A 14,109-nucleotide genomic window follows, 5' to 3' on the forward strand; every position below is an offset into this window, starting at 1 on the left:
CTCTAAGATCAGAACCAAGATAAGGATGTCCACTCTTGCCACTTTTTTTTTTTTTTTTAAAGATTTTATTTATTCACGATAGGCAGAGGGAGAAGCAGGCTCCACAGTGGGAGCCTAATGCAGGACTCAATCCCGGGACTCCAGGATCACGCCCTGGGCCAAAGGCAGGCGCTGAACTGCTGAGCCACTGAGCCACCGAGGGATCCCCCAACTCTTAGCCACTTGTATTCAACATAGTATTCAAAGTCTCTGCCACAGCCATCAGACAAGAAAAAGAAATAAAAGCTTCTAGATTGGTAAGAAAGAAGCAAAACTGTCAGTTATTTGCTGGTGATGTGATATAGATAGGGAGTTGATATCCAAAATATATGAAGAATTCATACAATTCAATAACAGCCAACAACAGAACAACCCCATTACAAAGTGGACAGAGGACCTGAATAGACATTTTTCCAGAGACAATATACAGATGGCCAACAAGCACATGAAAAGATGCTGAACATCACTAATCACCAGGGAAATGCAAATCAGAAGCACAGTGAGATATCACCTCATACCAGTCACAATGGCTAACTTCAAAAAGACAAGAAACAAGTGTTGGTGAGGATGTGGAGAAAGGAGAACCCTTGTACACTGTTGATGGGAATGTAAATTAGGGCAGCCACTACGGAAAACAGTGTGGAGGTTCCCCAGAAAATTAAAAATAGAATTACCATCTGACCCAGGAATTCTACCTCTGGGTATTTATCTGAAGAAAATGAAAAGACTAATTCAAAAAGATGTATGTACTATCTTTATGCTTAGCGCAGCATTATTTACAATAGCCAAGACTTAGAAGTAACCCAAGTGTCCATCAATAGATAATAAATGGATAGAGAAGATTGTGTGTGTGTGTGTGTGTAATATTAGCGACAAAAAAAGGAATGAAACCTTGCCATTTGTGACAACATGGTTGGACCTCGAGGATATCATGCTAAGTGAAATAAGTCAGACTGAGAAAGGCAAACACTATGATTTCACTTATATGTGGAATCTAAAAAACAAAATGAAAAAAACAAAAGAAACAGACCTCATGAATATAGAGAACAAACTGGTGGTTGTAAGAGGGGAGGGGGGACTGGCAAAATAGGTGAAGGGAATTAAGAGGCAAAGACTTTCAGTTATAAAATGAATCTGAAATGTTAATATGCAGCATAGGGTATATATTCAATAATATTGTAATAATTTTGTATGGTGACAAATAGTAACTAGAGCTCTTGAAGGTGATCATTTTATAATATATAAAAATACCAAATTACTGCCTTGATCATCTGAAACTGGTATAATATCTCAAGTGTAATTCAATAAATAATGCATAAATAAATAAAACCACATTGAGTTACCATTTCACACCCATTAAAGTAATTAAAATGAAAAAGATTGACCATAAGTGTTGGAGAACATATGGAACAACTGGATTTCTCATTCACTGCTAGTAAGAATGCAGAATGGCCTGACCAGTTTGGGAAATACTTTATTAGTTTCTTTACAGTTTAAATACTCAATTGCTGTGTGATCCACTCATTTTATTCTAGGCATTTACCCAAGATAAGTGAAAGCATATATCCATATATATACTTGGACAAGAATTTGCATAGCATTTTTATTTGTAATGGAAACTGGAACAACTCAAATGTCCCTCAGTAGGTGAGTGGGTCAACAAACTGTGATAGGAAATGCTACCAAGCAGGCAGCAGTTTTGTGAAATGTTTCCCCCCTGCATAACGTGCACCTCCATCCTTTTAGCTTTCAATTTTCCATAAGCTTTCTCACTGCCCGCTGCCCAGCCCCTACACCAGTGTCTCGTATTGAGGGTTTCATTGTGTCTTTGGTATTTCTGTTACCGATTTCTGTTGTAGTCAGAATGGGCCAAGTTATGCAGTGATAATAAACAAGCCCAAATCTCAATAGCTTAGAGCAAAGGTTTTTTTCTTTGGCACACATTGTGTGTCCGTTGTGCTGTAGCTTAGAGTTCTGTTCCCATGCTGAAGGAGTCCTGATCTGACATATTGCTGGGTGCCATGAATGTTGACTTGATGTAAAGTTGTTTGATTTGTAGTATTTTATCTATTTACTGGGGGGGGCGGGGGGGCGGAACACAGAAGGAGAGGGAGAATCAGACTCTGCTGAGCAGGGAGGCTGACAAAGGATTGGATCCCAGGATTCTGAGATCATGACCTGAGCCAAAGACAGACGCTTAACTAGACTGAGCCACCTAGGAGGCCCTGATTTGTAGGAGTTTAGACAGGTTTTCAGGCTAGACTGCCTTTTTCCCCCATCATCAGTAGTTGACTTTCATCTTATTTTAGGATGCATTAATGGCATCAGAGACTATAACTTTCTTTAATCCACAGTACAAAAAAATTATATGAAATACCATTCAAGTTGTATTTACCTGGTAAGTGCTATTGTAGATAGAAAGTCTATTATTCTTGTGCGTTGGACAAAGAACCCAAAATCCAGAGAAGGTAAAAGAATTGTCAGTTGCTATACAGCAGAGAAGCTGGGCTAGAACCCAGGGTTTCCATTTTAATATTTTTGTGCAAATTGAAGAAAAATAAATACCATCTACTGACACGTTTTTCTTTGATAGTCTCTTCAGCAGGCCACATTGAAGAGAGGTCTCGGACGCCCATCACCAGTGGCTGGAGCACAATGGATCCCTCAGGGGCGCTAGACGCGGAGGATGAGCTGGGGCCATTAGCCCATCTTGCCCCCAGTCCTCAAAGTGAAGCTGTTGCCCATGAATTCCAGGAGCTGTCCTTGCAGCCCAGCCAGCACCTGCCACCTCTGAATGAGAGGAAGAACGGTAAGCTCTTCAGCATGTGCAATGGGGACTGGATTTAAAGACCCCTCTTTATGAGGTCAATTGATTCCTATTTGATAGTAATATCTTTTTTTTGTTTGTTTTTTGGTCAATTATAGTGGGCAGCCTGTCACTTGGGGGAGAACCTCATGGGATACTGGCTGGTTTTGAGTAATAGGCAGACTTTCACTTTCATTCAGTTCTTTCATTATTTCCCCAGTAAGTATCTGGTAGGAATATTCTTCTTGGAAAGAAGCTCTAAATGCAACCATTTAAGCACCAGATTTCATGCTAGAACAGCAGTGGAGGGTAGCTTCCTGCACTGATGCCAGGGAAGATAGACTATAGTTTGGACTAGACTCCCTTCCCATTTCCTGTCTCCAGTGTGCTGCACCTTAATTTCAGAATTGGCAAAATTTAAGCTTTTAATGATCACTAAGAAAGCAAGAATTCCTTACTTGAGTGTTTTTCTATTAATGGATATAAGATATGATCATGATGTCATATTGATCATATTGATCATCTATTGTGTACAAAATGGATATTTTCTATTCATTTGGTATCTGTTCAGGAAATTTTCATTGATCACAGAGGCTTGCTAGAGTCCACAGAAAACATACTACTGTCCGTTTTTAATGTAAATGAATAAGGATAGATGATATACACTTAATACCTAAAACGTAAAAACTAACAAATGATAAAATATTAAAATTTACAAACACATCAAGTATATATGTTAAAAGGGCCGCGTTAAGAATTTCAGCTCAATTTTTGTTTTCTGTAGTTCTGATGAGTTTTACATTTACAAATAATACTTTTGTAAAATTTTAGTTTTAAAAGCCAGAAGAAATAAAACTCTTCCCTTATAGAACACTTCCTTATGTACCTTGTTACTTGTTTTTCTAGGTTCTGTTTCCCAATCCTTCTCATTTTGGCCTTATTCAGGATAATTATATGCTGCGATTCGTAGATCTTCAGTACATGTGTTTGGAGTATACTTTTTCTCCCTTCAAATAGGGTCTCTGGTACTTGTTCTTGAGCATAATCCTAGTTGAGTGTGAGTGATGTAAAGCAACATTTGGCTCAGGTGCCATCAGACCTTTCATGAGGCTGTGCTTGACCGATGGCTTTAGACCTTTTATCAATGACTGGCCTACCTTTCTAAGACAGTGGCTGAGAGAGTACAATCATATTTACAAAGGAATGACTAAAAGTGATCAAATTCACACAGTACGTTTGGACCTGTGTAATGTTCAGATTATTATCCTAAAAAAATACAAGTTGCGTTGTTATAAAATTTCAGTAATATATAATTACTCAGGAAAATGGTCATATGTAGCAGAGGAGGAAAATGCATTGGGAAATTTTATACTTTGTGGTGATTTACTTGATAAAGCACACCACATTCTCTTGCAAGGATATTGTCTTGAATATGTATGCCTGAATATAAGGTAAGCCTTATTATTAGGTAGCCTTAAATATTAGGTAGTCTCCCCTTATAAACTTTTAGGGAGATGGAGTAAAAGGTAAAAGTTTTAATTGAATAATTTAGTTACATGTACATAACTAAAATCTCATTTTGTGAAGTAGTGCAGTAATATAGAAGGATTGCTTTATTCACATTTATATTTCATAGAACCATCTTGCTCAGACTCTATCCATGAATCTCTGTGGGAAGTGCTTTTTTTTTTTTTTATCATCAGCAGAACCCCTTGGCATCATCCATCTAACACTGAAATCCAGAGTGTACCTTCATTTCTGTCTCTTTTGTCTTGAGTTACAGTGGTTTTTGAGTACATGCATGATCTGACACTGAAGATTTTATGTGTAAACCACAAGAACCACCGACAAAACAATGGGGTTGTGTGTGTCTGATAGTTTATGTTCACAGTCTCTATAAGGTAATCACTCGTGTGATTGTGACTGGTTATAACATTTTATGGGGCTGCAGTTCCTACTTTATAATTATCTGTTTTGTTTTGTTTTGTGTGAGTAGGTAACACATTCACTGGCCTAAATACAAATGGGTACACAGTGAAAAAGTTGGTCACCTCCCAGTCTTTCCTCTTAGCTACCTAGTTATTTCTCCAGAATTAGCTACTGTTACTTGTATCCTTTCTGACAGAATGGCATTTGACTACTTTTTTAAAAGCAGTTTTTCAAAGTCATGTTTGTAACAACACTCAATACTTTCCATTTTAAGGTTAAAACTTAGGAATAATTAATGTGTTGGCTTTTTCTTCCCCTCCCTTCTACTAAGATATTTTTATAAACATCCTAAAACTAGCTTTGAATAAATAACTTTTAAGCAAATGTTTTCCTCAAGTACTTTTTTGTTCACTATTAAATACATGAAAGAGCATCTTATAACCCAAGATGCTGTGTAAAGGCTTAAATAGCAGACAGTCTCATCTTTTCTAATCAATGACTTTAGGAAGTTAAAAATCTTACCTTACATTCAGGCATATGCTCTAATTTCAGGCTTATGATATACTGGCCTGATTTGCATATATATTCCAAGGCATACATGGAATCCTTGTTCAGCTTTCAGAAATTTACCTTTTTGATAGTTCTATGAGTAGAGTGGCATCACATCAAACAATGGGGAGGTAAAAGAACCATAGCTGTCTTACTGACTTTTTCACGTTTATTCTTCATTTTTTAAGTATTCTTAATGCCATGCTGAGATCATATCATACATAAGATGTAGATCTTAGCCTCAAAATTAACTAATACAAAGTACTATTTAGATTATTATGAAATAGTCAAATTTAGGTATTTCCCTGGTGATTTTGTTTCCCTGTTAGTCCTAGGCATTTTAATTTCACTTGTTTGAATTCTTTCCTTTTCCATTTGGGGGGTGGGGAGGCGGAAATGAAGACATTTCAGTTTGGATTAGTGTGTAGAAGGATCATGTCACCAAATAGTCTATAAATAAACCTAATGAGGACAAAGAGGTTGACGTCTAAGCAATGACGCTAGGGTCTTCCCTTTTTTTTGAACAATATTTATGTTGGCGATGTAGCAGAATAGCAGAATATTCTTCTTACTACTGCAGTAAATGTGAAAGATGCTTACTAAAGATAAGCTAGGGTTTTTCTTGACTCCTGAACGTGGCCAAAATAATTCCGTAACTAGCGGCACCTCAAAAGTAAGGCAGCCAATTAGACCGTTAAGTCTTCCTAACAAGGGAGTCCTTTGTAAAGGAAGTGTGTCTGTACAGAAAGACGTATGTAAATCATAGACCTTCACTAAAACAATGCATACCCAGGGAAAATGAGCTTTGTTTTGATGTTTTACACAATATTAACATTCCTTCAGGTGGTAAACACAGACAATAAAAGGGAAATCAGTCCAAGGGACGGTTATTTTTTTATTGTCGAAGTGGGAAAAACTCAGGTGCTGTAAGTTGATTGTAGCTTTGTAAAGGCAAGGAAAGACAGTAGATGGAAACAACATGCCTGAAAGAGCTCCAGCTCTTTGCCTTGTGCCCCCACTTAGACACCACAAGTAGGAAGCTCATAGATGTCCTAATCCCGTTTGCAAGACTGATAAGTGTGCTGGTTGCTGAATTGAAGCTTTTAAGTCATTGCCAGCATTATCATGCAGATTAAGTCGACATAGATTCCCCTTTTTAAAAACAGTTTGGTATTTTAATGGTTCTTGGTGCAGCTCTGAATATGAGGCTCAAATGATGTTAACGAGGCCTCAGATATACCACAGGCCAGCTGTCAATAGTATCAAGTATGTGGAAAAACAGTATCTGCCACTTTTCTCTTGGTATGTTAACAGGCTTTTTGAAACTGTATTTACTTTGAAATAACGTGTTTTAGGCCTCAGAAAAGTGGAGACTTATTTGTTATTCTTGTTTTAAACTTTACTATTTCTAGTTACAGTGGTTGGGTTTTCGAGTTTATGGTCCCATTTTGAATTTTTATTACTAAGGCTTTCCGTCCATTACATTTATCACAATGTACAGTTGTAGACCATCTCTTGTTCTGTTCTAGAATGATCCTACTGGAGAGAAAATAAGTCATTCAAAAGTTTGTTGCACCCAAGAGAACACAAGGGAGTTCTTTGCATTGGATTCAATACAGGTATTCACTACATTTGCAGACAGTCAGATGAACTTTGCTTTGCCATGGATCCCAGCCAAAGAAGATTCCTTGCCTCATACCATAGAAAAATCAATAGTATTTGTTCACAGCTGGTCTTTTCTTCTGTTTTGCTTTGGAAACATTTCCCCACTCTTTGTTAACCTGTTAGGCTTACTCTCACTCCAGGTGTTTGGAAATGCACAAAGGTGATGAGTGTTTGTCTGGAACAGAACTCTCTTACTTAGAATGTACACAAGATGGTATGGCCTACTGGAGACTGGTGAAGAAAAGAGAGAATATTTCCGTTTTTCTCTGGAGCAGACAGCCAGATGTAAAATTCTCAGAGTGTCATAAATGGGAAGGAGGTGAATAGATGCTAAATAACCAGGACATGGAACTATAGAATTCTTGCTTTCCCTTTCTATAACTGAAAGAAATAGAAATCAGTAGTTTTCTGTAAAATTCTCTTGTCCTTGGCTTTATTGTTAAAATATTTAGGATCTTGAATACCTAAAATTCTCAATTATATTAATAAACAGTGTGATACATTTAGATAATTTTTTTTCTGCTTTCAGGAGTTACTTCAGAGTACTGAGACTGAGAAGAGAAATATATACAATTTCCTTAATTTTCCTTCATTTCTAATATGTTTTTAAAAATTAGGTTTTATGTGTTAATGCTAAACACAATTATGAAATTTAAAAAGCCAATTGAACCCCCTGACAACTGCAAACGAAATTCTTTTTTTTTTTTTTTGAAATTCTTGATTAATTATGGCAGCTTTCCTATTCTTTTTGTGACAATCTCTTGAATCTTTTTCAAAATGAAAACAAAGTCATATAAGTAGCTTAAAGGTGAGGTAGTCTCTTTCGCAATGGTCTTTACCAAGTCTCCTATTAAATAGCATGTTTTGTTTCACAGTGTAAATAAGCATCTATAACCCTGTCCACCTTCTTTTTTGTACTCTGGATTTCTTGTTTAGACAGTTTTGCTGGTACTGAGGATTTAGTCTGCTTCAATGCATTGCTAACCACACCCTAGTAGGGTGTGGGTGGAGGCAGAGAGGGGGCTGGGCATTAATTTCCACTCTCGCATTTGCAGCTGTCCTGTCAGAACACTACCATAGGCGTACTGTGATTATTGCTGAGGGGGTAGATGGAGCTTACAGTTTCAGAAGTGCATCAGGAAGACTGTAAGCCCAGTTTAGCACACCTGAAGCCCCATTTTGATTTATTTATCCAGTCTCTAAATAGTGTTCTCTTACAGAAATGCCCTTGGAATGTCAAGAGTTACCATATTTATTAAAAGTAAGATTTAGAACATAGTATTAATCGTCCATTTAACTTAGCATGAGTCTACATTATCTTAAAATTATAAAAATGTTTACCTAAAATTTTTTACAAGGATTTGTCAAAGTTATTAGAGTCATAGAAGTACATTATTTCTTATATAGATTATTTAAGATAATTTTCGTAAAACTGGAGTCTACCATATGACTTATATTAGGCACTGGACCAGCAAATAAACAAACTAATTTATTAGAAGCAGTCTTTCCTGTCCCTCAGAAAGTAATTTTAAAAGGTGACATATATAAATGATTAGTTAATAAATCAACTACAACACCCTAGCTACTTAGACCTTTTAAGGTTACTGCAATTAAATCGTTGGATTATAATCTGACCCTGTGGTAGGTTGAGAGACTTTGTTAAAATTGAGTTGGGACTCTTTTTTGCCTGCGTGCTCCATCTAACCCAACCACAGGGCCCTCTTTTAGCCAAAAAGGGAGAAGAAAGATAGATGTGGATATCTGCTCTCTCCTGTGACTCTAAAGGAGCCTGATAAATGGAGTATACTGGGAAAAAGTAATCCATGATTTTTCATCCTTTGTTATTTTAAGGTATCAGTAATAAGGCACTATTGAGACAAAAAGCAACAAGACATATGTTGGAATAACATGTTTTGGAATTCTCTCTTTGGTTTGGAGTTAATAATCATCCTAATTAGCAAATATCATACCCAATGTTTTTCTAACTCCTTTAAACTAATCCGTACTGTTGGCTACCCTCACCTGCTGCCCTCACTATTATTGACAGGAAGTGTAGTCTTTTGGGAGTCAGGACTCCAGTCTCCTCTGCTGACTCAGTCTGTGAGCATGGGTAAGTCTCAGAAGCTCTCTGTGTTGCGGTATGCCCATTGTAATATGCGTATGGTAGCTTTCAGCCCATGTGTCTCTGGCTGCCCTTCCTCATTGCATCATGTGTTCTTATATCTCATTATCACTTTTGCCTTGTGCTGTTCATTGGGCAGCAGAACCAAAAAGAATGGAAGATAACTTCCATCTCAGTTAGCAGATGGAATTCTCCATAGATACAAATTAATAATGTCGCTGTTTATTATGTTCCTCGCAGATGTATTATTAAACATACATGCCAGCTCACCCAATTAGTCAGACTTTCCCCCCATATTTAAAAAGAAAGACAAATTGACTCAATTGTGTTATCCTAAAAAAAAAAATGAAAAAAACCTTGTATCTAATTTAGGATAGGCAGTATCTTTCTATTCATGGTACTTAAGGGTTGGCAGGTATGTGTTAACATTTTTGTAATAGCATTAGACTATCAATTAAAAGATAATATTTTAACTTTTTTTAAAACCCAAATTATTCATGTTATTTTCTGGTCATTTATGTTGCTGTTTTCATTAAGGAAATGATTATAGCTGGGTGTCTGTTTCACAAAACTTAGATTTTTGATATATGATCTCTATGTTTAATGAAGATATAACAAGAAAAGCAAAAGTCTGATTTTATAACTTGCCTTTGGTTCTTGTCGGCTAGTTAAAGAACTAACAAATACTAGAATTTGTCAGTATTCTGCAGATTTGAGATTCATAGTTACAAACTAGGAGACCCTCTGTGACAGAAGTCGTGATCCTGACATAGTAGCAAAGAAGCATATTGACTGGGCTGCTTGATCAAGGTGCCAGCATGTTGTATATAAGAGGAAAGTTTGTCATATCTGAATATTCAGTTATCCAAGATATTTTTAAAAATCAGCATTGCAAGAGTGGAAATCGGGATTATTTTACTATTACAAACATTTACTGAGTGATCATTGTGTCTCCTACCCTAGAATAATTCTTAGATTTTAAGCCTCTAGTAAAATGTTGCAGTCCAAAATGTATTCTCAGAAAATTGTTGGACACATAGATCCTTGAAAGTAATTCTTTCAACTATATGCAGAAAATTAATTTAGAGATGATTCTTGCAGATAACTGAGAGAAGAGAACCCAATTTTAAAGAAGAGGGCTATGAAAAAAAAAAAAGGTCTGTCAAGTCAAGCATAGAGCCTGCTCTTTTGTGCTAAATGTGTCGTGTCAGGCCACACAAAGCCCATGTCTTTAATCCATAAGTAGGAATCATATTAGATGTACCTCATAAGTTACTGAAAGGCTTAAAATAATAGAGCTCTTATACTGACTAGCATGTGCACAGTACATCATAAGTACTCAGTACATGTTACTGGTACCCAGTACTATCGCTTGATGTAAAAATACCATGAATGAGGTAATATGCACTGTGGTTAAGAGCACCAGCTCTGGAGCCACGCTGTGTGAGTCTAGGTCATACTGGCTGTGTGAACCGAGACAAATTACTTATCTTCCCCTTGCCTCACTTTCTTCATCTGCAAAATGGGGATCATGGTAGTACATGCTTCATAGAGTTGCTTTGAGGATTAAATGAGTTCATGTAAGTAAAGCATTTAGAACAATGTGGGCAAAATAATTAGCACTTTATTTGTTATGGTTATGTATGTATTGAGCACTCAGTACAGTTGACCCTTGAACAACATGGGTTTGAACTGCATGGGTCCACGTATATGCAGATTGTTACTGATAAATAGTACAGTCCTGTAAGTGTATTTTCTCCTCTTTATGATTTTCTTAATAACTTTTTTTTCTGTACCTTTATTGTAAGAGTACAGGATATGATACATGTAACATAAAGAATATGTGTTCACTGACTGTTGACATCATCTGTAAGGTTTCCAGGCAACAGTAGGCTCTTAAGTTTGGGGGAAGTCAAAAGTTGTTCATGAACTTCAACCCCCATGAAGTTCAATTTCAATTTATACTAAGTGAATACAGGTTTTCAGAATTCCACCATGATATTTTATAACTTAAGTGTTTTTTTCGAAAGTCCCAATCATTTTTGTCCCATTTTCCACAAGGAGTTTTTTTTTTTTTTTTTTATTGTCAAAATGACATGCAGTTTCTTAATGTCTTTCCATGTACCTTCATAGCATTCGGAGAGCAGCTTATCTGATGAGAGCTATGAGGGCAGATGTGTAGGCATGGATTTCCCATGAAGTCTGTCTCTCTTGTTGGTACTGCCAGTTCCCACAATCCTAGCATTCCCTGGGCATCAGTCAGTGTCTACAAGGAACGATTTTCAAATATTAAAGCATGTGAAAAGACAAACAGGCCAAAACTCAGAGCTCTCTAGGGACTATGACCTCCAAAACAGACTCTGTTCTGACATTTTCACAGGCTGCTTGAAGGAATTCCAGCAGGGCCATTCCATTTGGTAAACTCCTAAACAAACCCTCTGTCATCAAAGACTGATTGATAGATTTTTCTCCTTCTTATGTACTTGTTCTGAAGAGATTAGGGTAGTAGATACGGTTGCTTAGATGCTTTTAAGGCATTTGATGTATATGATAAGTTTTATACAGAAGACTTCTGGTATTTTGTAGTAATAAAACCGTTATTTGTTATGTTTAAAGAGATTTCTTGCTCTGAGTTGACTTTTTAAATTCTTTTTCATTTTGATTCCAGGAAATCTGTGTCATAATCACATCCCACAATTAAAATTTTTTCATTACAAACCCAATTATTTAACAAAGAAATTGATTAAATTTGGGGATGACCTTTTAAAAAATAAATATATATGTATACAATGACTTGTTTCCCAATGACCTTTGGCATACGTGAAAACAAACAGTTCTAGTGTTGTAGGATATTCTTCTATGAAATCCTGGTGTGATGGCAGTTGTTTAGATGATGCTTTAAATTCAATTAATTAGGGGAGGGCAGATTTATAAGTTTTTCAATTAATCTGAATTCTCCTAAAGTATTATTTTATACATTTCTTTTAAAAAAATAGTATCATGCAAAAAATAAATGAGAAGGGCAGAACCCAAGAGATTTAGAGCCTGAACAACCTAAGGAAATGGGTAATTAGGATTTATTTGGTTTACAGTTGGCCTTAAATGCTACCAGCCTCATGGTTATCTCAGGATGGACTCTATGAGTGGTGTGTATGAATTTCCAGGGGTAAACAGCATTTTGCATTTGAAGGGTCAGGTTTTTTGGGAGGTTTTGTGTGGTTTGTTCCCTTCTTTGCATGTTTCTTTTCAATAAGTTAATCCTGTGGGTGAAAGTACTGAAGTTTTAAGTACTAAGCAGAAGAATCCTACACAATTAAAACTTTCCTGTGATTTGATAGCTGATTCTGGTGTAGGAATATAATATCTTTTGAACATATTTTAAAATGGGGTGCAGGAAGTAAATTGGCATATGATTTCAACGAAGCCTATTAATGTTAGTAATACAGATAAAACTCATTTTATTATATTTTAGTAACCCATCAGAAACCCAAGATATTTTAGAGGTCTTCTTGGTAAAATAAAATGGAAACAAAAGTAAAATAATAAGGTGCTTAGTAATTGGTCACAAGTAGTTATTGAATGTCCTAAAGAATTATGTGGCTCTTGATTGATGTATAAAATATATATGATGAAAAAGATTTATGTGCTCATATTACTGTTTTTCTCAAGCCAAGAATAACAAAGTGATATTTAACTAGACATACTCTTAATATGAGAAAGTGTTACTTTTCTGATATATTTTTCTAACATAGATGTTTGTCTCTCACTATCAGTGAGATAATCTCTTCATCTTCCAAAAAACTGGAATTTGATTAAATAACTCAGACAAAGTAGTGAAATCTCTAGCTGCATAACTGTGTGCTTGTTTATTTGCGCATAGAATTAGAGTCGCTGCTTGATTGCTTGCTGAATGCTTTTAGACCCCTCAACAAAAACAAAATGTTTATACCTTCAGAAATTTGAAGATTTTATTCAGACACCCAAGTGTAATTTGGAGGATTTTCCAGATCAAAGAATTTAAACTTAAACCAAGCAGATCAAATTAGAACTGAAAAAACTGAAATTTAAAGAAATCCAAGAACTTAGTCCTAAACTGTGAATTTCAGAGCCTAATGGTTTTAGACAATACTTTGGTTTTCATTCTGTTACACTGAAACTATGTGTATATATATATTCTCATCATAAAAGTGTATGCATTTCTTGAATGACCATGGATGTTTCATGTATCCTTGAGGGTGGAATGGTATATAAATGTTAGTTAGGTCCAGTCCGTTTATAAAGTTGTTCAAGTCATATTTTCTTACTAATTTCCTTTTTTTTTTTGTTCTTCAGTTGCTCAGAGAGGTATGTTGAAAACTCCTAACTAGTATTGTGGATTTATTTCTACTTTCAGTATTTTTTTTTCCTTCATATATTTTGAGGGTCTATTATGTGGGGGTTTTTTGAAATTTTTTAAAAAATTTTTTTAAAGATTTTATTTATTCATGACAGAGAGAGAGAGAGAGAGAGGCAGAGACACAGGCAGAGGGAGAAGCAGGCTCCATGCAGGGAGCCCAATGTGGGACTCAATCCCGGGTCTCCAGGATCACACCCCAAGCTGAAGGCAGCACTAAACCGCTGAGCCACCGAGGCTGCCCTATTTTTTTTTTTATTTAAATTCAATTTGCCAACATATAGTATAACACCGAGTGCTCATCCCATCAAGTGGCCTCCTCAGTGCCTGTCACCCAGCTACCCCATTCCCCCACCCACCTTTCCTTCCACAACCCTTTGTTTCCCAGAGTTAGGAGTCTCTCATACTTTGTCTCCCTCTCTAATTTTTCCCATTCAGTTCCCCTCCTTGCCCTTATAATCTCTTTCACTATTTCTTATATTCCATGTATGAGTGATATCATATGATGATTATCCTTCTCCGATGGACTTATTTCACTCAGCTTAATACCCTCTTGATGGATTGATCCCTTTATATTATGAAACCCCTCCATTCTTAGTAATGACC

The 14,109-nt window shown here is 36.2% G+C and overlaps 1 protein-coding gene across 10 annotated transcripts in view; it reads left to right on the plus strand.

Moving 5' to 3' along the window:
• The window catches only part of MRTFB (myocardin related transcription factor B), a 210,451-nt gene that overhangs the window by 73,528 nt on the left and 122,814 nt on the right, over positions 1 to 14,109 (plus strand). For 6 of the 10 annotated variants that reach the window (XM_072835848.1, XM_072835858.1, XM_072835846.1 and 3 more), the window contains 2 exons: positions 2,633 to 2,848; positions 9,036 to 9,098. In XM_072835848.1, coding sequence (XP_072691949.1) covers positions 2,695 to 2,848; positions 9,036 to 9,098 — 217 coding nt within the window. In that variant the 5' untranslated portion in view covers positions 2,633 to 2,694. Of the gene's footprint in view, positions 1 to 1,574; positions 1,687 to 2,632; positions 2,849 to 9,035; positions 9,099 to 14,109 lie in introns of those variants that run through there. The other 4 variants (XM_072835852.1, XM_072835856.1, XM_072835853.1 and 1 more) reach the window with 2 other exon arrangements.

The sequence above is a fragment of the Canis lupus genome, chromosome 8 (assembly GCF_048164855.1).
Source record: "Canis lupus baileyi chromosome 8, mCanLup2.hap1, whole genome shotgun sequence".
Taxonomy (NCBI): domain Eukaryota; kingdom Metazoa; phylum Chordata; class Mammalia; order Carnivora; family Canidae; genus Canis; species Canis lupus.